The 26,238-nt window shown below is 36.5% G+C and overlaps 1 protein-coding gene across 1 annotated transcript in view; it reads left to right on the top strand.

Annotated features, from left to right (window-relative positions):
* LOC100261633 (NAD-dependent malic enzyme 62 kDa isoform, mitochondrial) overlaps nucleotides 1-25,344 on the top strand; it is a 49,133-nt gene extending 23,789 nt beyond the window's left edge. Inside the window, exons 12-19 of the mRNA XM_002265729.5 lie at nucleotides 9,234-9,299; nucleotides 11,013-11,085; nucleotides 11,163-11,249; nucleotides 20,444-20,498; nucleotides 20,593-20,664; nucleotides 21,113-21,175; nucleotides 21,275-21,389; nucleotides 24,932-25,344. Coding sequence (XP_002265765.1) covers nucleotides 9,234-9,299; nucleotides 11,013-11,085; nucleotides 11,163-11,249; nucleotides 20,444-20,498; nucleotides 20,593-20,664; nucleotides 21,113-21,175; nucleotides 21,275-21,389; nucleotides 24,932-25,006 — 606 coding nt within the window. The 3' untranslated portion in view covers nucleotides 25,007-25,344. The remainder of the gene's footprint in view (nucleotides 1-9,233; nucleotides 9,300-11,012; nucleotides 11,086-11,162; nucleotides 11,250-20,443; nucleotides 20,499-20,592; nucleotides 20,665-21,112; nucleotides 21,176-21,274; nucleotides 21,390-24,931) is intronic.
* Nucleotides 25,345-26,238: the final 894 nt, after the last annotated feature.

Genomic DNA, 26,238 nt, shown 5'->3' with positions numbered 1-26,238 from the left:
TTAGCACTCCCTCTCAAATTGAGGCAAAGATATTTTTGAGGCCTAGCTTGGAACACACATTAGAGAAGAAGCATTTTCCTAAGCTTTTGTGAATATTTTCAACTTGATCTTCTGAGTTGAGACAAGCAGTCACTATCTTCTTACTCTTAACAACTCTCCTAATGTCAATTTACTTCAATATGCTTGGTTCTTTCATAAAAGACTGGATCACTTGCCATATTTATAGTGACTTGAGTTTTATAAAAAACTGGAGTACATTTTCATGAGCTTTTCAAGTGAGAAACCAAGCTCCAGCAGAAGATTCTTGATCCACAGTTCAGAAGTATGAGCCTTGGCCTTGTAATTTGCTTCAACACCAGACCTTGCCACTATATTTTGCTTCTTACTCCTCCATGTAACCAAGTTTCCCACCAATAAGTGTACAATACCTGACAATAGATCTTCTACGAAAAGCAACACCTGGCCAATTAGCATCGAAAGCTAAAATATCTATATTAAGCTTAGGCGCTTTTCCATAAAAAATGCCTAAACCTACCGAAACCTCAAGATTCTGCACCAACCTCCTGATGGATTGTTTAGGAGCTTCCATAAATTGGCTTATAACACTCATTGAGAAAGTGATTCTAGCCTTGTTATGGTCAAATAAATTAGTTTTCTAACAAGGCTTCTACACCATTTTTTATGAAGAACATCAGGACTGCCCCTCCAAATTCTGCAGACTTAGAGCTTAACGTACCAATTTCAGCGAGTAAATCATGTATACGCCTCCTTTAAGATGACTCTACCATCTTTTCAAAGCAACTTCAATCCAGAGAAAATAGTAAAGCCCGAAGATCTTTAGTTTGAAACTTATCAATCAAATACTTCATTGCCTGCTTAATATCTGTAGTTCTGCTTCCATGGATCAAAAAATTGATATTGCCACTTATATTTCCACTGAAATATCGGTAATTTAGGGTACCAATTTGGAAAGAGCGGCTAAATGGAAATCTACAAAATACTATTGAAATTTCTTCAAATTATAGATGCTGCCGATATGAGGAAAATTTAATACTGCATGTGTCAAAATATTGCCAATATTTCCTAATATTTTGGCAATATGTTATGAAAATATCCACATGGTCATTGAAGGGAAGAAGCCGATGAATGAGATGATGGACAAAATGATGGAGAGGATGTTGGATAATTGACACAAGTCAATAACCATTGAACCCATTTATTGGTGAAGCTAACAACACATGTTGCATACAAAACAAAAACCATCAGTGTAGAGGAGCATGTCTAGGTTGTTGGAAAGAGAGATATAAGGAGGAGATGTGATGGGAAGCATGCAAGGATGCTACCATCTAACAGAAAGTCCCTTTTGGGGTGTTTTGAATCCATGATAGTAGGATCTCATTGGAGTAACTCATCTAATGAGGCCTAATCTCAACTTTTTGATCTTTATAGTTATTGACAAATATCAACATATGGTGGTTATGGGATATTTTACTATTCTCCTCCACAAGTGTTATGTAGTTCCAAATATAGCACAAGTAGAAATTCAAATAAACATGCTCCCATGCACAGTTTCCTATTCATGGAGAAGTAGTGGAAGGAATTAGGATACCTATGTATGACATGTTCATAGTTACATATAAAACCAAGTGAACTTCATTTCATGGTAGCTGTTAGATAGTGTATAGTTATTTCAATTATTTACTTTTTTTTTCCTTATTGTATTGTGGGTCCCACTAGCATGTATATATATACCTAAGTCCAATGTGTATTATTAATAGTTTTTAATAACAAAAATTAGGGATTCTCCCTTTTCTCTCTTTTCACATGGTATCAGAGCCTAGGGAGAAAAAAAAACCTAATTATTTCTGGTTTATTTGTGAATCAATTCTGGGAAACCTTTCAGTGACCGTGTTTCATTCCGGTTACCTTCCCCATCTCCTAAAGCTTTCTGATCAACCGTATTGCCGTCAGAAAACCCTCACCGCCAGTGACTTTTTCGGCGACTTTTTTCGACGAAGTCCTTTTCCGACACCGACCATACCATCAGGTGCGCAAGGAGGAGATCTTCAATATTATGCTGAAATCCAAACCCAGTTCAATATTTCTATTCGTGTGTTATGCAGTGACAATGCTAGGGAATATTTTTCTGCACCATTTACTTCATTTATGTCCCAACATGGGATCCTTCATCAGTCTTCTTGTGCTCATACTCCTAAAAAAAATGGGGTAGCTGAATGTAAGAATCGACAACTTGTTGAGACAACTCGTACTCTCCTTCTGCATAGTAATGTTCCTTTTCGTTTTTGGGGGGACGCTGTTCTTGCAGCATGCTATTTGATTAATCGTATGCCCTCATCTGTATTACACGATCAGATTCCTCATTCCCTTCTTTTCCCTGATCAACCACTTTATTTCCTTCCTCCTCGTGTTTTTGGTTGTACTTGCTTTGTTCATATTCTCACTCCTGGACAGGACAAACTTTCTGCCAAATCCACAAAATGCATCTTTTTGGGATGTTCCAGACTTCAAAAGGGTTATCGTTGTTATTCCTTTGAGACTCATCGCTACTTTCTCTCCGCTGATGTCACTTTCTTCGAGGACTCACCATTCTTCTCCACCTCTGAGTCTCTTCCTGTTTTTGAAGTCTTACCCCTTCCCATTATCTCCTTACCTGATGTAGTGCCTTCTCGCCCACTTCAGGTTTATCATCGCCGTCATCGTGTCGTTGTTCCTCTTTCTTTGGCCGAGGTACCTGCTGACTCACTTCCTATCCCTTCGGCTTCTCCTGCCCTGGCTCTGCCTCCTTCTGCTGACTTACCCATTGCTCTTCGGAAAGGTAATCGATCTACTTGTAATCCTCATCCCATTTACAATTTTTTGAGTTACCATCGATTATCTTCACCCTATTCTGCATTTGTTTATGCTATATCTTCTGTTTCTCTTCCCAAGAGCACCCCCGAGGCTCTTTCCCATCCAGGCTAGCGATAGGCAATGATAGATGAAATGATTGCTTTACACTCCAATGACATTTGGGATCTTGTTTGTTTTACCCTCTGGTAAATCTACAATTGGTTGTCGTTGGGTCTACACAGTTAAGGTTGACCCTGATGGTCAGGTTGATTGTCTTAAGGCCTGCTTAGTTGCTAAAGGATATACTCAGGTTTATGGTTCTAATTGTGGTGACACTTTCTCTTTTGTTGCCAAGATAGCTTCTGTTCGTCTATTGCTCTCCATGATTGCTATGCGTTCTTGGCCTCTTTATCAGTTAGATATTAAAAATGCTTTCCTTCATGGGGATCTTGCTGAGGAAGTTTATATGGAGCAACCACTTAGTTTTGTTGCTCAGGGGGAGTCTGGTTTAGTGTGCAGGTTACGCCGTTCTCTATATGACTTGAAACAATCTCCTCGAGTATGGTTTAACCGTTTTAGTTCTGTTGTTTAGGAGTTTGGCATGTTTCACAGTACAACAGACCATTCCGTTTTCTATCATCATAACTCTTCGAGGCAGTGTATTTATCTGGTAGTTTATGTGGACAACATTGTCATTACAGACAGTGATCAGAATGGTATTCAGAAACTAAAGCAACACCTTTTCACCTACTTTCAGACTAAAGACTTGAGGAAATTCAAGCATTTCTTAGGGATTGAGATAGCTCAATCTAGTTCCGGTGTGGTTTTTTCCCAAAGGAAGTATGCTTTAGACATCTTGGAAGAAACTGGTATGTTAGACTGTACACCGGTAGACACTCTTATTGATCCAAATGTCAAACTTATGCCAGGACATGGGGAGCCTTTAGGAGATCCTGGGAGATATCGACGACTTGTAGGTAAACTGAATTACCTTACCATTACTCGTCCAGACATTTCTTTTCCTATAAGTGTTGTTAGTCAATTCATACAGTCACCATGTGATAGCCATTGGGATGCTGTAATCCGCATTCTTTGATATATCAAAAGCACACTAGGCCAAGTTGTGTTGTACGAGAACAGAGGTCATACCCAGGTTGTTGGTTACATAGATGCAGATTGGGTTGGCTCACCCACAGATAGACGTTCCACTTCCGGGTATTGTGTTTTTATTGGAGGTAATCTAATATCCTGGAAGAGTAAGAAACAAGATGTAGTGGCCAAATCTAGTGCTGAAGCCGAGTATCGAGCTATGGCTCTGGCAACATGTGAACTCATATGGCTGAAACATCTTCTTCGGGAGTTGAGATTTGAAAAGGATGAATGGATGAAGCTCATTTGTGACAACCAAGCCGCTTTGCATATTGCAACCAATCCAGTCTTCCATGAAAGGACCAAACACATTGAAGTTGACTGTCACTTCATTAGAGAGAAGATCGCATCAGGATGTGTGGCGACTAGTTTTGTCAATTCAAATGATCAATTAGTAGATATTTTTACTAAATCTCTCAGAGGTCCTAGAATTAAATACATTTGTAACAAGCTTGGTACATATAACATATATGCTCCAGCTTGAGGGGGAGTGTTAGATAGTGTACAGTTATTTTAGTTATTTACTTTTCCTTTTTTTTTTTTTCCTTATTGTATTGTGGGTCCCACTAGCATGTATATATATACCCAAGTCCAATGTGTATTATTAATAGTTTTTAATAACAAAAATTAGAGATTCTCCCTTTTCTCTTTTTTCACAGTAGCGATACATCAAGATTGTATTCCATTGTGATTAGGTACTATTAAACTACATAGGTCATCAATTTAGTATTAAATATATTGTTTTTCTCAAATATTGAAATTCAATGAAATAAAACTTTTATCTCCACATTAGTATTTACTCCCCTTCACCCCTTCTTCCCCAAACCAAACAAGGTGTCAAAAAACCTCTAGCAACTGCTCTTTTCAACAAACAACTAAAAGTCTCCATCACGACTACGAATAAATAAGGTGAGAGGGGGTCTCCTTGCCTTAAACCCCTTGAGCTTTGGAAAAAACCCGTTGGGCTTCCATTCACTAAGACTGAAAATCTAACAGTGGATAAACACCACTTTATCCAACTACACCACCTCTCCCCATACCCCATCTTCTCCAACATCGCTAACAGAAACGACCATTCCACGTGATCATAGGCTTTCTCAATGTCTAATTTGCAAAGAATTGCCCTTCTATTACTTTTCAAAATGGAATCTATTGCCTCATTAGCAATCAACACTGTGTCCATAATCTGCCGCCCCTCCACAAAAGCATTTTGAGACATTGAGATCACCTTGGCTAACACTTCTTTCAATTTGTTAGCCAACACCTTAGCTAACCATTTGTATAGCCCTTCCACCAAGCTAATTGGCCTAAAATCCTTCAAGTCCTCAGCCCCTCCTTTCTTAGGAATCAACACTAAAAAGGTTGCATTCAGACTTCTAACAAATCTCCCAATCTCATGGAACTGTCTGAAAAAATTCATAATCTTCTTCTTCACAAAATCCCAAGAAAACTGCCAGAATGCCATTGAGAAACCGTCAAGGCTGGGCGCTTTCTCTCCTCAATTGCCTGACACCGCTCCAAACACCTCCTCCTTTGAGAAAGGCTTCTCTAGCCCCTCCACATCTACCTCTTCCAACCTCTCAAAATTTAAACCATCTATACCGGGCTTCCAGTCACCAAGATCTGCCAACAACCCTTGGAAAGCTCTGCTCACCTCCTCTTTGATTTCACTTTCCTTAGTTAAACACCTCCCATTCACCTTTATTCTAGTTAGCTGATTCCTTCTTCTGTGAGCATTAGCCATCTGATGAAAAAACCTAGTGTTTCTATCCCCCTCTTTCAATCAAATTTCCCTAGACTTCTGCCTCCAAGACACTTCTTCTAAAAAAGCCCACTTCTTATACGTCTCCCTTGCCTCCTTCCTGGCCTCTTCTTCTTCCACTAACAAAGAGCGAATCCTCTCTTCCTTATCCCAATAATCCATTAAATTCCATGCATTCTGTTTCTTAGAATCAATTTGCCCAAAAACCTCTTTATTTCTCAAAATCGGTTTTAAAGCCTTCAATTTTTCAGTTAAAATGAAGCTGGCTGATCCATTAACTTGAATCCCCTCCCACCACTTTCTCATCACCTCTTTAAAGCCCTCCTCCTTTAGCCACATATTCTCAAATCTAAAGGGCGTGGGCCCTCTCCTCATTCCTCCTCCATCAAGAAGAATCGGAGAGTGATAAAAAATCGGCCTAGCCGGTACAACTTGAATGACCCCCTGAAAATGAGCTTCCCAATCCTCAGAAATAAGGAAACGATCAATTCTCGACTTTAACCGATTATTAAGACCTCCACACCACGTGAACAACCCCCCCGAAGAGGCAAATCCCTTAGTTCTAACTCCTCAACCACCTCTGAGAATCTCCTCATTGTCAGGGACATGCGGCCTCCTCTACACCGCTTAGATGGGAATCTTATCATATTAAAGTCTCCTGCTATACACCATGGCTCATTCCACAAACCTCTAATGTCCCCCAGTTCACTCAAAAAATCTTAGGGCTGAACTTTTAAAGGTTAGATTGCCAAGCATCACCCTTCCACTGACCTTCATCAACTTGTATGAGTGAGAAGACTTCTTTTACAGGTGGTAAAGATTCCTTGTCAAGGATTTAGGCACATAATCAAATTCCACATTAAGTCCAACAAGAAAATTGAAAATTCTCTCACGTTCAACAAATTATTGTCACAGAGTAGCGTTTTCACTACACTTTATCTTAATAGTTTGGTAACAGTCTAATTCAAGCCACAATCCTTTCATGATATTATAATATTCAATCATGTATAAACTAACTTGTTTGGTGGTTATAATTTTTGTTTTGATCTCATAAATCTGAGTTGCATCTCATACTTTGGAATATGATTGTCGAACGGTCTCCCATATCTCCTGTGTAATAGTGAGTAGCCTATAAGGCCCACTAATCTCTGACTGCAAAGAGTTCTGAAGCCATGACACGATAATGGAATATACATTAGCCTACACACCAAATCTTGGATCATCTTTGCTCAATTTTGGACTAATCAGGTGACTCGATTTCCCTTTACTTTACAAGAACGTTTTTACCGGTTGCAACTAGGGTAGATAGTTTCAACCATTCAATCGAAATGATGCTCCAAGGTTTTGGCTCTAGATGTTGGAGGTCAGGTGTTGACATTTAATACAGGGATTGTAGAAGTTACTTCTAATGTTTCAAACATGATTGATGGTACGACTGAGAAGAGAAGAGATAAAAAAGGAAAAGAGGAACAATTGAATACACAAAAAACACATTGGTATTTGTTGGCAAAGAAGGTCGTGCAATAAAAAAAAATAAAAAATCAGTGGCAATGAAAGCTGAAAAATTCCCTAGAGCTCTAATACCATAGTGTTCAAAAAAATTATTTGTGAATTAGTATATATGTATATGTAAAAGCCATGACATGATCATGAATCTACCTCATCCCACGCACCAAATCTGGATCATCTTTGCTCAGTTTTGGACAAATCAGGTGACCCAATTTCCCTTTGCATTTCAAGAACTTTTTCACTAGTTGCAACTAGACTAGATAGTTTCGACCATTCAATTGAAACAATGCCTGACGGCTTTGGTATTCTTTGATGTTGGCAGTCAGGTGTTGATGTCAAAACAGGGAAGGTAGAGGTTACTTTTGATGTTTCAGACATGATTAGTGGTAGGAATGAGAAGAGGAGATAAAAAAGGAGGAACTGTGGGATAGACAGAAAAGACATGGTATTTGTAGGCAAGGAAGGCCATGCAATCAGAAAATAAACAAATAATAAAAATAAAAAATAAAAAATAAAAATTTCAGTGGCAATGAAGGTCGGAAAGTTCCCCAGAGCTCTGATACCATAATGTTGAAAAAGAGAATGAATTAGTACATGAACTCGTGTACTCAAGAACTCATGTCCTTGTTCAAGCCAAGTCCTCTGGTTGGCATTGAACATTATTATTTATCAAGTCGGGAAATTGATGACCTTTCCTATTAGTTTCTCTTGGCCTAATCAAGATCTTTTTGCTTTATATTTTTACATGTTAAATGAACACCAAATAATCAAAGTCCATTAAAATTTTTTTAGTTATTTCCTTTTTTAAGTGCTTATACTGCCTCAACTGAAGGTAGGATGGGTGAAGGGTTTTGGCTTGATAGTTGAAATGATGGTTAACCAAGCTGGTGGCATGCCTCGTCCTATAGCATAGGCAGCATTCTTCTAAATTGGCCTTTTATGGGGACTTAAGGACGAAATCACACAAGTAAATCATGTCTTAACACATCTCAGATTGTTATTTAGATATACATCACCGCAGGATCATCCTATCATAGAAGGATAAATATGAACCTGAGACTCAACAGTGGTTCATTTTATAAATAGGCATCCACCATCAAATAGAGACAACTTTTGAAACCTTTAGCAGAATTCTGGAAGATGTTTTCTGTTGAAAGGATGCGAACCAAAATGAAACAGCATTTTGATGTCTAGTGGGAAACAATTTTGGATGATTTGTATAAGATGATACTGACAACTGGTTCGTTCTTCTTCTTGATTTAAGAGACACAAGTCCACAATTGATCTTTCAAATTTCAAATTTTACTGATAGGTTATTCTGAGGTTATTCAGATGGATATTTAATTCAATAAATACAACCATTTGTTTCTGTCTGCATGATTTGAACATTTGTGTTTCAATTCTAAACATTTCTGACAAACTTATTTGCTTTTTCCAACAAATGTTCTCTTCTAGAAAGACATGAACCAAGATTATAAATAGGGGAAAACAAGTTGACACTTATATTTACCAGAAATCATTTCCAGATTCTTAATGAGATTATGGTCCCTTGAAGAATTTGTTGGGCTGATAGCCGTGAAGATTGTTGCTAACACCAAATATATATTTGAATATAAAACTAGCATATTAGAAGAGGTTAATATTGAGTTTTTCATTGTCTAGTTGTTTGGTCGTATTTTAGTATTGTTCTTTTTCCCTCGAGTTTTGACAAAACCTTCTAGATATGTTTAAATTTCACATGCAATAATTTCTTTAGGATGAAGTTGCATCTTTGTGTGTGCGCACACACGTGTTGCATGTGGATGCACCCTTGTCTTTCATCAATTCTTCAAGTTATTATTATCAAATAATCATATGGATCTGCTAGTTTGATCATATCATTTATAAATATTACTTAGATGCTTAAAAAAAGCCTTTAGTGTTGCCACATTATTAATTATCTTAACTATTCCATGCTAATCAGGTGAAACAAGTAAAGCCTGATGTACTTCTCGGATTATCTGCAGTTGGGGGCTTGTTCTCTAAAGAGGTATATAGAATGGACAAAGTAATCCAATTTTTCTGTTCCTACTAAAATTTTATTTTTCTTCAGTACATGATTATTGAATTTTCAACTTGGAGGGATGTTGCTTTCTTTCACTTATTGTGTCCCACATAACATTAATCATGTGCTAGTTAATTATTTTAAGACATTACTAAATCAAATATTCACAACTTACATTGATTTTATCACGTTGTTCTTTGCTCCAAATATCAATTCTAGTTCCATCATCAATAACAGTTCAAATTTAAGAGTTGTTAATGTATTTAGTCACTTTTATTGTGTTGTCATAATGTGTTTATCGACACACAATTTAATCATAAAAAAATACTTGCTTATCTGAATGATCTTTTGGATGCTTTGGCAAACTTTTACGCTATCAGGACCATGAGCAATTGTAGTTAATGCTATGCTACATTCATCAGCGTATTATGGTAATTACTATATTTCTACTTCCATTTTCCTATATCTCAAAGGTAGCATTAATAAAATTTAGAAAGGGAGAAGAATTTGATTCCCACATGGTATTATTATAATGTAAGATTGGGTTGGAAAATTTCCATCTAGTCATCGTATTAAAAAATAAGAGATTTAAATTTGTGCATAACTAATATCATGTATCTAATCCTTTAGTTGAACTACACATGCTAACAGTGTAGATATCACCAGAAAGAAGAGGTAAACACCACTTTTGAGTCAATGTGTTGTGCATTGATTACTTTTTGACTAGTGTTTACTTCAATTCAGTTTTCTGATTTTCCAGATTTGTTTTTTAGAAGGATCCCTCCTCCTTCTCTATACCCATTTCTCTTTATATTTTATTCTCCTATAAAAAAATAATTATTCTTTGTTTCAAATATGTATTAAAGAAAATCTACTACTTGAAGGCCAGTTAGCATGGTTTTAAGCACTAGTAAGATTAACAGAATAATGTGAAACTCTTTTCGAATTTTTGGGGAGGTACTTTAATTGTGTGTTGGGAAGGAACATACAGTCATTCCTCCAACAATGTCATAATTATGGATACTTTCAGTAGCTCACTGTCAGCTGTGAATGTAGGTGACAGAGATCCCTGATGGTTGATACATATCTCACAGACAACAAAATTCAACAATCTATCCAGTCTTCATGGAAGAAGCAAAATTCCACAACCTATCGAGTCCTCCTCTCCTATATTTATTTCACTTTTTTTCCTTTTTTTCTCCCTGTAGAAAGAAAAATGCTTGTTATTTCATGATGAGGAAGAGAAAATAGAATTTCTTTGCTCAAATTGTCCTCTCACCCAATGGAACTCCTACACTTAATTATTTTAGTTTATAAATTGGTATTCTTTATTGTGAGCTTGAGTGCTAGGCCCAGTAGATAAAACACAGTAAAATAATCATGTCCATTAAATGCTAGAATGCTACCATGCATCAATTCTCCTGTGGACTTTCCACCAGACACATTGTGATGCCATTCACAAGGATGTGATTACTTTCTCCTGCAAATTGTGCTGATCATAAATTCTAAACAATATCCTGTCAATTAACTTCATTGCTTTTAAATCTAGCTGAGTTCTTGTGAACTTTCAAGCTCAACCAATTACAAAAAAGATCACTGATGCAATTGTCAAGAACCTAGTATCTTTTTTAGAGTTTGTATGTTATCTGAGCTCACTTTTTTCTTGCTAAATTTGATACCATGCACTTGCTAGTGTAGGTATTAGAGGCCCTCAAGGATTCAACTTCAACTAGACCAGCAATCTTTGCAATGTCAAACCCTACAAAAAATGGTATAGTAATTCAGACTGGTTCACATCTTTGACCTAGGCTTCTTAATCTTATTTTTCTTAAATATCTTGTTTGACAGCTGAATGCACCCCTGAAGAAGCTTTCTCCATCGTGGGTGATAATGTTATATTTGCAAGTGGAAGCCCATTCAAGGATGTGGATCTTGGTATGTGTTAACAAATTTCTTGATATGACAGGAACATGTTCTTGATGCTATGCATGCTCATAAACTTGATTAGTCATTGGAAAGTTTGTGCATGATTACCATAAAAATTGCTCTAACATATGCACTGGTGGTTTGTACGGCATTATTAATTATTGTTGTGGCTTAAAAACAGCTTTTTAATGTGGAACAAACTTGGGGTTGCTAAATGCTGATGCAGCAGCTTGTAGAATGGTCCTTAAGTTTTCTACTCCCTGAATTCCCTGCTTATGAAAGGACAAAGGTTTTATTAACATCGGTACATGATGCTTCAACCTTGGTCCTCTATACTGCTGGCTGCAGGGGAGGCCCATGACATTAGCATTAAGCTCTGAGTAAATTCTTTATATTACTTTCAAGTTTCAGAATCAAGCACTAGGTTATACATTCATGTTGGTTCTAGATTAATACGAACACTCAATGGAAGGCTTTAGTAGTGGTGGACTCCCCTTCTCTATTTTACTTCAGTGGCAGACAGCTTCAATAGGATAACCAGTAATGCTGAACGTTTGGGATAAGTCGAAGGTTTTGATGTTGGGAAGTAGCACTTTGGGGTTCCTTTATCTCTAGCTTGAAGACGACATCTTTTTCTTTTGTTCTTTGGGGAAAAGGTGGAAATGAAAGAAAAATCCTTCTACTTTAGACTTAATCTCAAGGCTTACAGTTTGGTTTTTCACCTTGAAATTGAGATCAAGAAAAAACATTATCCTGTGCTGCAGGTTGACATTTATCAGGAGTAAGTGGCAAGATTAGCATCCTCTATGGAATGCAACCAAAAATCCTGTTGGGATTCCCTCAGGTATCGTTATGTTGGATTTCTGTGTGTTCTTGTGACCATAGAAAAGAGATTACTGCTAGCCACTTGACTCTTCCACCCTTATCTGGTCTTAAACTTTGGTTCATGGGGCTCTGCTGGAAACATGGACCAAATGGGTATTAGTGAAACTATTAGAGATCATAGTGGGGCATACTTCTCATTTACTCTAGGCCATCAGGGAGTGGACGGGCTATGGAAGCAGAAATTTTAGCTTTAAAAATAAATAACATTTTTTTAGAAATAAACATGTAAAAGACCTCAATAGAAAAACCCATCAATGGTGGATCAAAACTACTTGTGTAGACAAAGCTGCTGTACCTATTCATCCCCATGCCTAATTTACAAAGGTATCTAGTCGTCAACTGCAACCCACCCATGATGAGGCATCCAGTTTTTGTTTTGGTTAAAACTATCAAAAAAATTTGTATACTGCCACCCCCTCCTAAAATTTATAGATCATTGCTCTACTCTCTTATGTGGGAAGGGAGGTCCATTGGTTTTGACGACCACAAGGAGAATGCTTTCCGAGGTCTCTTGCATCCTTGCCAGTGTACTACATCTCCTTCACCCAGGAGAATCTATCTAATAACTCAGACAATCATGTATCTTTGCCTTAAAAATTTGTAGTTGTTTGGTCAATATGCACATTGAGACATGTATTATGCTAGTACTCTTTTCTACCAAAGTTCCAATGACCCAGTTGAATATTTTATTATACAAACTAAATTACTTTCCAGGCCAACAACCTTCTGTCCTTTCTAATTGACCTCTGATTATCTCACCTATAGTTCAGCCAGCCAGTTCATCTCTTATAGGTTGAGCATGGACATGTACAGGCCAACAAAAGGCTGTTTTCTTTTATAATTTTTCCTCCTTTCCCTGATCATATTCCTTCACCTGTGCCTCTGTTAGGCTTCTACTCAAATTGTTCATTTGTGCAACATTCCCCATTCCCTTGACCAAGAAAGACACATACAGGCTCACCTACCTTCCTCCACCTCAAACCTCAAGCCAACAAAAGGGAAGAAAGAAGAAAAAAATGATGTTCATGCAACTTATTGATGGAGGATTTTTAAATTTCCAGCACTGTATGATTTTTGTGTTATAGAATAAGGTATAGAAAATAAACGATAGTTGAAAAAAGAGAAAAGTAAAGAAAAGAAATTCTTAACAATCACAACAAGATTCTTAGGCAATCACACTTAGGTTTTCCTAAGCAATTCCACCAGAGGCAAGACACTCTGGAGGATTGCTTGTCTCAAGTTGATTTGGATGGCGTGGCAAGAGAAAAATGTTAGGATTTTTGAGGATAAATGGAGGATGTCTGAAACATTATGGGATTTATTTCATTTCTTTACTTCTTTGTGGCCCTCTTGTAGTAACGATTTTAAAGACATTCCTTTAAACATCATTCAGCTTAGTTGTCTTTTGGTATGTACACCACTAGGGTTGGGCCACCAATGAGAGGAGCTTAGCTGTTTTTTTCAGGAGAGGTTTCCCTTGTAAATTCTTTTTTGATCTGTCTTTTTGTACAAATATTCTTGTATAGTGGAGGTTTTTAGTGTCTAGATCAGGTTTGTTTAATTAATACATCTCTTGTTTCTGATAAAAAAAAGGAAAAAAAAATAATAAACTTCCTGTAGAAAGTAGCTTTAGGCCATGAAAACTACCATCTTCATGCAAATTTGTCGGTTCAAGCCATTCTAAAATTGCTTTTATCTTTTATGGATCAGTTTCCACACCCTTATTCTTACTTGATGGTAGATACTTTTCAAGTCAATCTTTAGAAGATTACAAAACCCACCATCATGTCCAACATATCATCAAGTCGAGGTATTGGAGACTTGTATTTGATTGTAATATTGTTTATTGCACAGTTCTCAACACACATATGCCAAGTACCATTCTTTTTATGTGTAAGCAAAGCTGGCATAGCGCATGGACAAAGACTTATTACAAACTTTTTTGAAAATAACCCAACTAGTCTTTTAAACTTCACATGCTTTAATGGATTCTGTTAGGATTCACACCACACACTCACAACAGAATTCTATTAGCAATGGAAGAAAGAGCCAACAATCAAGAAAATTGCATTGATCAAAAAGAAAAAAATTACAAAGATTGGGTAGTAGAAATTTGAGAGGTTAGCAAACTCTCCCCACAGCCCAACTTAGTAACTTCTTTCCTAATCCCCTTTATTTTTCTTTTTCTTTCTTTTTATTCTCAATCCTCCCAATGCAGTCTAACTGAATCTAGCTCAACACATCTAACAAAAAACAACAAAATTACAATAAAAGAAAGATAAAGGTTGTTCACTAATTATTTTTGGTTCGCCTAGCGTATGTGAAATACACTGGAGCTCTATCATTACCCCCCTCCCAAATAGCTACCTTGTCCACAAGGTGGAACTTAGGGAATTGATTCTGAATAGTAGCAAAACTTTCCCAAGTAGCATCAAATCTAGAAGATCTTTCCATTGCACCAAAACTTCAGTAATAGAGGTAGATCCTGTATGGATTTGATGCAGTCCCAATATAGCTGTTGGTTCAACGAGTAACTTCATTTTTGCAATTAATTGTGGTGGTAATGATGGAGACGTAGGAGCAGTGCCTACTGCCTTGCGAAGTTGCGAGACATGAAATACAGGATGGTGGAAAAGTCAACTGATATGCCACTGTACCCACTCGAGCTTCAATTGGAAAAGGTCCATAATAGCGTTGGCTTAATTTCTCATTACGGCGCTTGGCAAGAGATTTCTGACTATAGGGTTGGAGCTTCAAATACACCAAGTCACCCACATCATAATGCTCCTCACAACGTTTTCTATTGGCGGTAGCCCTCATTCGATCTTGGGCCTTGTGCAGATTGAGTTTCAGTTCCTCAAGTACAGCATTATGCTCCTCCAACATGTGTTCAACCGATGATACAGCAGCAGGACCATGCCCATAACGGACTAATGGGGGGGGGGGGGGGTGGATCTCACCCATATAACAACCAAAAAGGAGTGGATTGAGTGGCTGTATGGTATGAGGTGTTATACCAATATTCAACCCAAGGAAGCCACTTAACCCATTGTTTCGGTTTGTCTGAAACAAAACAGCGCAGGTAGGCTTCAATGCACCTATTAACGACATCCGATTGGCCATCCATTTGTGGGTGATAAGCAGAGTTCCTTTTTAGTATTGTGCCCTGCAATTTAAACAGCTTTGACCAAAAGTGGCTGAGGAACACCTTGTCTCGATCAGAAATAATCGAATGTGGAACACCATGCAAGTGCACAATTTCTTTAATGAAAAGAACAACAATAGATTGCGCAGTAAAGGGGTGTTTGAGTGGAATGAAATGCCCATACTTAACCTGTCAACAACCACCAAAATAGTGTCGAACCCCACAGATCATGGTAGTCCTTCAATAAATTCCATAGTGATGTCGTCCTACACCTTATCAGGTATTGGGAGAGGTTGGAGTAAACCCACTGGTGACATAGCCATGTATTTGTTTTGTTGACAAACTGTACATGAAGCCACAAAATCCTTAATATCGTGTTTCATCTTAGGCTAGTAAAATTCGGCTCCGAGTCACTGCATTGTTTTAAACAATCCCAAATGGCCACCCACTGAACTGTTGTGAAATTCTTGTAGTAAGGAAGAAATTAACTTCGAATGTCGTGGTAGAACAATCTTGCCTTTGTATAAGAGTCATCCTTGTACTACAGCATAGCCGGAGTATTTGGGATTACCTTCTAACACCTCCATTCTAATGTGATTCAATGCTTTGTCTGTTTCTACCTCTTTCTGTATCTCCTCGAAATTCACAACAGGGGATAAGGTGAGTGCAGTGAGTTCAGGATACTGTGATAAAACGTCTGTTGCTCTATTTTCCAGCTTTAGGCGATATTGAATTTCGAAGGTATAACCCAGAAGTTCTGTGAGCCACTTCTGGTGCCCCTCGCTGATTAACCTTTGTTTAAGAAGGTACTTGAGACTCCTTTGATCAATGCGGACGACAAATCGCCTTCCCAAAAAATAAGGTTGCCACTTCTGAATAAAAAAAAAACAATGACCATCAATTCTCTTTCATACACCAACTTCAATATGTTTCGCTGAGGCAAAATATGGTTGTAGTATGCAAAAGGACGCTGGTCCTGCATCAAGACAACTCCCACACCAACCCCCGAAGCATTAGTCTCAATAACAAATGGTTTATTAAAATTTGGGAGAGCTAAAACCGGTATTGTAGTCATCGCATGTTTAAGTTGATTGAATGCATGCTCGGCTTCAAAAGTCCACCAAAATTATCTTTTTTGAGTTGTTCTGTCAACGGGTATGCTATCTTCCCATAACTTGCTACAAATTTCTGATAATAACCGGCAAGACCTAGAAAATCCCTCAACTCTTCCAAATATCGTGGTGTGGGCCATCGCTGCATTGCTTCAATTTTGGAAGGATCTTTTGCTACCCTGTCTGCCGAAACAATGTGGCCGAGGTATTCCAATGTTAGTTGAGCAAAATGAAATTTGCATGTTGGTGAATGCTTAATACCACTTCCAAATGATGAACATGGGACTATAAATCCCTGTTATAAACAAGGATGTTGTCGAAGAAGACTAATACAAATTTCGAAAGATACTTGCAGAAAATGTCGTTCATGAGTGCTTGAAATCTGGATGGGGCATTCATGAGTCTGAACGGCATTACAAGAAACTCATGATGTCCATCATGGGTTCTGAAAGCTGTTTTGTGAACGTCTTGCTGCTTCACTCTTATTTGATGGTAACCAGATTTAAGGTCCATTAATGAATTGGCCTTCCAAGAGACGTTCTGGAATGTTGTCCATGATGGAAATCACCCGTTTGAAGTCCTTGTGATACGAACAATACCCTTCAGCCAGAGAGAAAAACATCTCGAACATCTCTTCGTCTCCTTGACCAAAGAGCTCCAACAACAACTCCTTGAAATCCTCCCAACTTCGAAAAGGCCAACTCGTATCCTCCCACTGATGCCATGCGAAGGCTTCGCCGTCCATAGACACTACTACAGCCGCTAATTTCTCGGTGTCACTCATCTGATTCAGTGAGAAGAACCGCTCTGCACAATAGAGCCATTCTTCGGGGTCTTTGCCATAAAAATTCGGCATCTCCACACGCCGGGTACGAATTTCTCCTTTATTTCCATTGTCACACACTTCCCTAGCCCTATTTCCCTCTGCTACCAATGGTGGCTTCGGCAAACCCACTCTGAAACCGTCATTTGAATTCTTTGGTTTTCGTCTCTTATTCGATGACAATCGTTCCAAATTCTCCTGTATTTCCATAGCCATTGCATCCAATCGCTCCATTATCGCGGTCATGCTCATTTCCAAGAACGGAATCTTCGTCATGCTCTCCTTGACTATGATGATATCCTCTTGAACAGAGTGCATCCGTTCTTCCATTAGATTGATACAACCATCTCCTTTTTTCCCAGCCATCCCAGAATTGTAGGCTCTATTACCAAAATGTTAGGATTTACACCACACACTCACAACAGAATTCTATTAGCAATGGAAGAAAGAGCCAACAATCAAGAAAATTGCATTGATTAAAAGAAAAAAAAAATTACAAAGATTGGGTAGCAGACATTTGAGAGGTTTGCAAACTCTCCCCACAACCCAACTTAGTAACTTCTTTCCTAATCCCCTTTACTTTTCTTTTTCTTTCTTTTTATTCTCAATCCTCACTAACTAAGCCCTAAAGACCCTAATGCAGTCTAACCGAATCCAGCTCAACACAACTAACAAAAAGCAACAAAATTACCATGAAAGAAAGGTAAAAGTTGTTCACTAACTATTTTTGGCTCACCTAGTGTATGTGAAACATACTGGAAGTCTATCAAATTCATACGGTAGATAGATTAGGTAATGAGAACATGGAAGCAAGTCAATAGCATGTTGAACATTACGTACTGGTGGCAGCTCATGGGTTAAATCCTTCAGTGCAATATCTCAAAAATCAAATGGTAACTTGGTCACTTCCTGAGGCACTTCTAAAGGTGATATCATAGCTGGATCTTTGTTTTCTTTGGCTATGATAGCATACACAATCTCATCCTCCTTTCTCTCTTTCAAACTTTTTCTTGGTAAGAACAAACATAGGCTTCTTTTGAGTTTCAACAACATTTTTTTACTTCTCTTCTTGATGTTTCTTCATCGATCATTACCTATAGGAGCTTTGTTTGTTTAACTAGCAACATTATTAGCTTTAGAACCAGCTTTGCATTGTGGTTTTTCTTGACACATTTCCAATTTCCTTATTTTTTTCTTGTAGTTGTCTCCTCAATGTGGGAAGAAAACCTTCTAGTTAGGAGCTGATAGAAACGATGTGTTACCATTTGAATGCAAATCCCTTAATCTGATTTTAAATCGCAAAAGAGTTTGTCACGGATCTTCAACTCCCTTACATCAAATTTTCAGTTCCTCAAACTTGTTCATATATTCAATCACCATCATGCCTCCTTGCTCAAGAGTGGTCAATTGATCAAAAAATGATGTTGGTAATCATAAGGTAGATATTTTCACTTTGAACTCCTACTTTATCTTGTCCCAATGAACAATTAATGGCTGTCCAAAAATTATAAAATCGTTCTGCACACCTGGCTACCAAATTTGAGCTTGTCCGACAACTTTCATAATAGCAAATCAAACCCATGTTTCATCCAACATGTCATACCAATCAAAATTCCTTTCCAAGGCAGCCAACCAATCTAAAAAGGCTTGCAGATCAATTGTTCTAGCAAAATCTGATACTTCTATATGTACTTTCTTCATAATCTCACTAGCCATGTCATGTTCATCATGTGTTTCATGTCAATCCAACTCCATGACATCATTCACTACATCCAAGAGAGTAGTTCAAGGCCTTTCAAGATGATGTATTGCCCTAGGATTAGACCTAAATCGAACCCTTGTTCCCCATTCTCCTTATTAGAGTGCATGATATATATTATGGACCCACATCTATAAGCTTAAGCTTTTAGAAAAATTAGTGGTTCAACATGGCATCAAAGCCTCATTTGGTGGAAGGCCATGTGTTTGAACCTCATTACATGTTTATTTCCTTAATTTATTAAGCCTAAAAGATGCTACTTTATTTCCAATTTTTTAACCCCAGATGCAAATGCAAAAGAGGCTACATGTGAAGGAGGGTGTTAGAGTGCTTAATATACATTGTGGACCCAAATCCTATAAGCTCATGCTTTTTAGGAAAATTGGTAGTTCAACACTCCTCAATGGATGCAGCCTTGTTCTTAGTGCTACTAGATTCTGATTTGGAAACATTTTTGGTTCAATATTGTAAGGATTAACTGCATGTAATTGTTGAATTTGGGCTTCCATAGCATCAACCTTCTCCATAATCATTTAGAAAAAATAATAACACTTTGAATCTGCCACTTTTCACTTGAAACTTGGACCACTTCTAGCTATGATATCAAATCTGATTCAGTTTCTTTAAAAATTTCCCGCACCATATGATTTTCTTGTAGTATAGAATAAGGTGAACGAAATAAAAGATGATTGAAAAAAAAAAAAGAAAAAAAAAATTCTTGGTGATCACACCCTCAAATGAAGCATTAAAGATGCTGAAACTTTTATTAAAATTCTCCTTCTAATTTGAAAGACTACATAAGTATATATAGACTCTTATGCCCCTTCTCTGATGGGGCAACTTTCCTAATTCTTTCTTTTTCCTTGTGAGAATTAGAAAGGATTTAGGAAAGGAATATTATTTATGACTAAAAGAAATAGGATTTTTTCTAATATAATAAGGAAACTAAAGAAATAGAAACTTGACAAAACGTTGATCACTAACCAAAATAGAAACTTAAAATCTATGACTAGTCCCAAGTTGAATTTAAATCATCATTAGTGTCCCAAATTAAGGCTTAAGCGTTGGGACCAGTTTTTCCCCTTCTCTTATAAGTCTTCAAAAGATATTTCCAACATTGTTTCCCATCACTTAATTCATTTTGAGAAAAAGGTGCCATTGGATGGATTAAATTGTTTTCTTTCATTGAAGTGACCAAAAGCATTTTCTGTCTTGATTGGTTCCTCTGACAATTTATTTTTACTTGGTAGGTTCAGAATTAGCTTGTTTTTCGTACTAATGTAGCTGTCTTTACCTGTTGTAAACAAGTTATCACTTTAATTAACCTTCTGACATTCTGTAGATGCATAAAGCATTTCTAAGTTTCAGGTGCATTTTGAATTCTAAGAAGCAAGAAGCTTACTATAAAAATCTTTTCTCTAATATTTCTTTTTAGATGATTATACGAGCTTTGTTAACAGCAACTTTTGGATGCTGCAGGAAATGGTCATATTGGTCATTGCAACCAGGGAAACAATATGTACCTCTTTCCAGGGTCAGTTTTTGCACTTCCACTTAGAAGTGAGTGTTAATCTAAGTTTCATTTTTCCTTGTACCTTGTTTTATTTTTCACCTGTCTGGTCATGCAGGATTGGACTTGGTACCCTTCTATCAGGTTCCAGGATTATCTCAGATGGCATGCTACAGGCTGCAGCAGAGTGGTTTGTGTTAAATATTTCCTTTTGAACTAATTTCTATTAAAATGAATGCTATGATAATTCGGTCTTTGGGAAACTCAAAATTTATTGTAAAAATATATCATGAACAAATCCAGAGGATCTTTTGTTTTTTTTTGTTTTAAAGCAAAATTCAGGCTACAAAGGAGGAGGAAAGCAGTTCATTTTCAATTAAGGAGGGGAAAAGAAGAGAGCATGTATTGTCATTTAGGAATAATTTGGGAACTTATGTAAATAACATGAAATGATTTGAACATTGCAAAATTGCAGTTTCCCTGACTCAAGAATTATTTACTCGTCCAGATAAAACTAGTTGCTGATGATGTAAAAGTTCATCCATAATTCAAGAGTTAAAGTTTTATAACAATAAAAATCTATCCTCTAGCCCAGAAATTATAGATTTTCAAGTTTTCTGACACTCTGAAACTTGCAGTCTAGCCGCATACATGACAGAAGAAGAGGTTCTCAAAGGGATGATATATCCTTCAATATCTAGGTACAGAACTTGAGTTTTCCTTCTATTGACTGTTGGATGGATTTACTTTTAAATTTAAAAGGTCTTCTGCATGTAAGTTGACATAATTCATATCTGCAGCATACGTGATATAACAAAAGAGGTAGCTGCAGCTGTTGTGAGAGAAGCCATAGAAGAAGATCTAGCAGAAGGATACCGTGGAATCGATGCCCGAGAGCTCTGTAAACTTAACCAGGTATATGTCTTACTACTGCAATAAAAAAAAGTTTAATTTATTCCCTTCTATATTTGAAAATTTTCTTGCATGATGTTTTGTTGGAATCATGTTGGCATGGTTGTGGAAAGTTGTTAGGTTGCCCCTGCATGGATGCTAGTAATATGAGGGGTCATATATAGAATTCCATTTATTTTCACCTTTTAATTGAACAAATATTTTAACCATCAGGTCCACGTCATGTGGTAAATTAAGCTGTCATATCACTTTGTGAGACTGATTTCAAGTAAGAGATTATCCGTGGGGGTTTCCTATCAAATTTTCTTCTCTGTTGATATCCATATGCATGTCATATCAATGTCATATAGTCAAAACATTTCTCAACTTAATTTTAGCTGTTTTCAGAATGAAGAGGAAAGGAAATTCAAAGTTTCATAGGAATGCTTGTTTGTGTGGATAAGAAAGGAAATTTCAAAGGGAAAGTAATCCAAGAAGACCTAAGTTTTTATCCATTGCATCAATTAAACCTATAAAAGATAAATAATATCCGGGCAACTGAAATTTGAAACTTCCCATTCTCATTAAATATTTGTCCCTTGGATTGAGTTGCTCATCTAGTACATGTTATTTTAAAACAAAAAAAAATAAAAAAATAAAAAAAAAGAAGAAAAATCACCACTAGTCAGCCAGAGTAAAATTCTGTGTTGAGAAAATGATGTTGGCTAACTTATAAGGATGGGTACCTTGTTTGGTACTCCTTATTGTCTTTTGACCAGAAACTTAAAGAATGAATAAATAAATAACAAAGTTTTTTGGGAAAGAATAGGATCTTCAAGGGTTGCATATATAGTTAGATGAAAAATTCTAGACCTCTTAAGGAATGGTGAGACTTTATAAAAGATGTATGAATATTTTAGGTGTAGAAAAATCTTAGGAACCTATGGAAAGAGTAACACTTGTTCATGTTCTAAAATGTTTTAGGCAAATTCTAGAAATGTTTTAAGAAACTCTGTTAACTAGATTGCTCCTTGGGAGCCTACAAATAGTTGGAGAACCCATTTGGGAAAAGCACCTTGAACACCTTTGGGACCTCTCCACCTCCCAAATTCATCAAAAACCTTGCAAAGAATTTTGTGTGTGTGTGTGTGTGTAATACAAGTTTCCATCCGTCCACCCTTAAATGTACAAGTTAACATAACAACAGAAGGATGCTTGTGACTAGTTAAGTGCCACATGGTTGGCTTAGAAAACAAGCAGACCTATGATAGTTGGTATGAGAGCATGGCTTCAAAGGGTTTCTAATGAAGGGAGAGAGTCATGTGCTAAAATCTTGTAAGTAGAAACTTAATATGAGGTAGCAATCTTAAGGGCTGAAGCTAACATTGATGAAGGCAAGAAAAAATAAAATGTCAAGATGCTCTTAGTTCCATTGGGTCACAAGCAGTTAAGGTGGAAATATTGTCATAGACAGAGTGGCTTGACTTGGTGGAGCAAGGTACGGAGCAATGCATGCCTAGATAACCTTAGTCAGCAACTTTAGGAGCTCAAGGGTGGCATGTTGAGAATGATCACCTTGCATTACATGACATGCAGCAAGAAAACACACTCTTCTAGACAAAGTATTGGAGTTGCTAGCTAATTTTGGGTCTTGCTTTGGCAAGGTACCTTGGGACTTGGTGATATGCAAAAAGGCCATTGCCAAGGGATTTGTTGCTTTCTGAGCTCACCCAAGGTAGAAGTGCCCAAGCCTAAACCCTTTGATGGAAGAAGGGATGCCAGGGAGCCAGAAATTATTTGTGGTAGGTGAATAAATACTTTGAGGTGATGACACTAACCTGTGAGCATGCCAAGGTACAAATCGTGACAATCATACCACTATTCTGTCATGGCTCAAGGTAATCAACTTGGAAGAAAAAGTGAGTGAGAAGACTTAAAAGAGCGACTCTAATTGTGGAAACATCCTACAAGAAGGCTGACCACAAGGGGAAGTGGGGTTTGTTGGTGGAGAAATATTCTTCACCACTTAAGAGTTGTCCCAGCATGTGGGGTTTCTCATCATCGTGAATGGAGTATTTGGTGAAAATGGTCTATTAGAAAATTTTCAGAACACAGTACGGAGGGATATACTAGAAATGGAGACTGAAACCTACTATGACTGGATAGGGACTTTGTGCAATTTTTGAAGCTAGGTGGATGAGAGTATCAATTTGTCATGTCCCATGCAAATGCTCCTTTGGGTTGTATATAGTTGGGGTGGAAAATTCTAGAACTCTTCAGAGTTGTATAGAAATAAGTGCATATTTGATAGCAGAAGTGAAAATGGTCATTGAGAAACATTTTTGTTTTTTTAAAAATGAAAACAATGAATCTGTTTTTGGATAATTTTCGATTTTTAAAATACTTGTATTTTTAAACCACAAATAGAACATTATTTAATGTTTTCTAAAATGACAGGATATCCCAAAACTCTGTGGAAAGAGGAATCTAGAAATGCCTACTTTAGAATTTTGGTGAGCCAAATACTGCACAATTGGCTTAGGAACAAATTCGTGGTATTTAGCTTATACTTGATGTGCATCTGCTGAAAACTTGTTTTCCTTTTTCTTGTTCTCTTTTTATTTCATGGAGAATCATGGGAACATTTAGAAGAGTGCATTAACTTCATGGCAGAGAGATGAGTGATATGGGTATTACACAAAAAAAAAATTTGTTTGGCGACTGAACATGTACCACTGAAGCAGATTTTTTTCCAAAGCAAAGCATTTTTTGACAGGAAGGAATGAAATTTGAGGTGTGGAATTCCTATTTTCATTTTTATGTTTTTACAAATAGGTATGTTGCTGACACAAATAATTTAATGAGTTTTTCTTATAAAAAATCTCTCTTCCCAGTATATGTTTGCCTTGCTCAACAAGTTTAATCCTTCCAGTATATCTTTGCCCATCTTTAAGTTCTCTCTCTCTCTCTCTTCCAGTGCAGGTTTGCTCAACTTTAAGATAACTTGTAGTATATCCCTTCCTGTATATGTTTGCCCAGCTTTAAGATAGTTTGTGGTGTAACCCACTTGTGCCAAACTAGTGTTTATTGGTTCTAGAGATGCCTGGAGATCAGTTTCTGCCAACCTCTGATTGGGCCATAGTTAACTAGTTTCAAGTGTTACAACCCATTAACATTTTAAAAACTGGTAATAATATTTAAAATCTTAAGGATAAATTGAAAGAATTAAAAATATATTCAAAGAATACTGACTTTTTAGAATTTGATAATCTAGTTGAGATTTAAAATATTGACCATGTATTGAAAGTTGATCATGTCCATTTAACTTAGTTCACTAAAAAAATTGGGAATGGATGATGATAATTTTCTTGCTCTAATTAAGGCGTGTTGTACATAATCAAAGTAGACACCGAAATGAAAATTCGACATGAGACTCTTTAACTTGGGAATTAATCATTTAGGCAGTTCAAAGTTAGAATTTTCATGATTAGAAGCTGCCTCAAGCTTTGTGTGTAAAGTCAAGGGCATCCCCATACTCAGATTCAAAGTATCTGTATTTTTTGCAGGAGGAACTTGCAACTTTTGTGGAGGACAACATGTGGGATCCAGACTACCCAACACTGGTTTACAAGCAGGATTGATCATTCTGCATTGAGGTCGGTCCGTCTACCGAATCATACTTGGTAATTGAATACCCAAGGGGCCAGAGCTGCTCAACATGAATATACACTAACACGACCATGAAATCGTTGTCTGTAATGATCCTAGTGCTAAATCATCTGTCACTGCTCATCAGAAACTTCAATCTATGCTCCGTTAATGGTGAGTTTGTTCTATGCTGCTTGTATTACTTACCTGACGGGGTTTCTGAAGTGATTCTTCGAAATAAACCAACCAAATTTTCTCAAAATTTTCGGAACTTGAGTATGGACATTTCTGTTTAAACATCAATCCAATCAAACCTTCTTTGTCCTGATCATACCATTTTTGCCTTAATGGTTTGGATTATTTGCCTTTTTGTCAAATGATTTCGAGTTTACAGCATCTTTACCAAAATGGGATGCAAAAGATATAGAACTTCTATAGAAGGAAGATGGACATATGGAAGTCTTATAGAAAACTAAGGCTAAATGTAAGGTTTGAAGGAAAAATATATTTGAAAAAATAATTTTTCTCTTTGATTGTTCAGGATAATTTTGATTTAAAAAATAAGTTCCGTTTGCTCATATTTTTTTAAACTTGTTCTTAAGTTAAAGAACAAGAAACAATTTCTAGTGCTTTATAAAATAAAATAAATAAATAAATAAAATAAACTTTGGATAAATTGTTTTAAAAAATATATATATTTTGTTTTGATTTTGTAAAAGCATTACAAATTTGATTTATATAATATAAATTTAATTTAATTTAATTTTCATTAAAAAAAATAAAAATAGTTTTATAATTACAAATAAATTTAAAAAATAAATAGTTTTTAGTAAAACATGAATAATAATATTATAATAAAATCATAAATTACTTTTTTTTTTTTATAAAAAATATACTATTTTAGTATATGTTAGAAACATAATAAGGGTATTAACATTTTCATAAATATTTTTGGTTAAAAGTGAATAATAATAATTTTTAACAATATTGTATTTAAAATGAATAATGAATCAATTTTAACTTTTTAAAAATCTAAATGAGTCAAAATTTTCATTTCATGTATGTTAGCTCAAAGGTTCTCCTAATCAGATTTTGATGATAATAAATCATGGTTAAGTGACTAATTGGTTTGAATTGTAAAGAATCTTAGGTATAAATTTGGAAATTCATCAAATGACAAAATAGATACAAGATCGAGACTTTTGGAAGACTTTTGATCATACGA

This window comes from Vitis vinifera, chromosome 15 (assembly GCF_030704535.1).
Source record: "Vitis vinifera cultivar Pinot Noir 40024 chromosome 15, ASM3070453v1".
NCBI classification, from domain to species: Eukaryota; Viridiplantae; Streptophyta; class Magnoliopsida; order Vitales; family Vitaceae; genus Vitis; species Vitis vinifera.
Note: the sequence above shows the minus strand (reverse complement) of the source record. Positions and strands in the feature narration are given on the sequence as shown.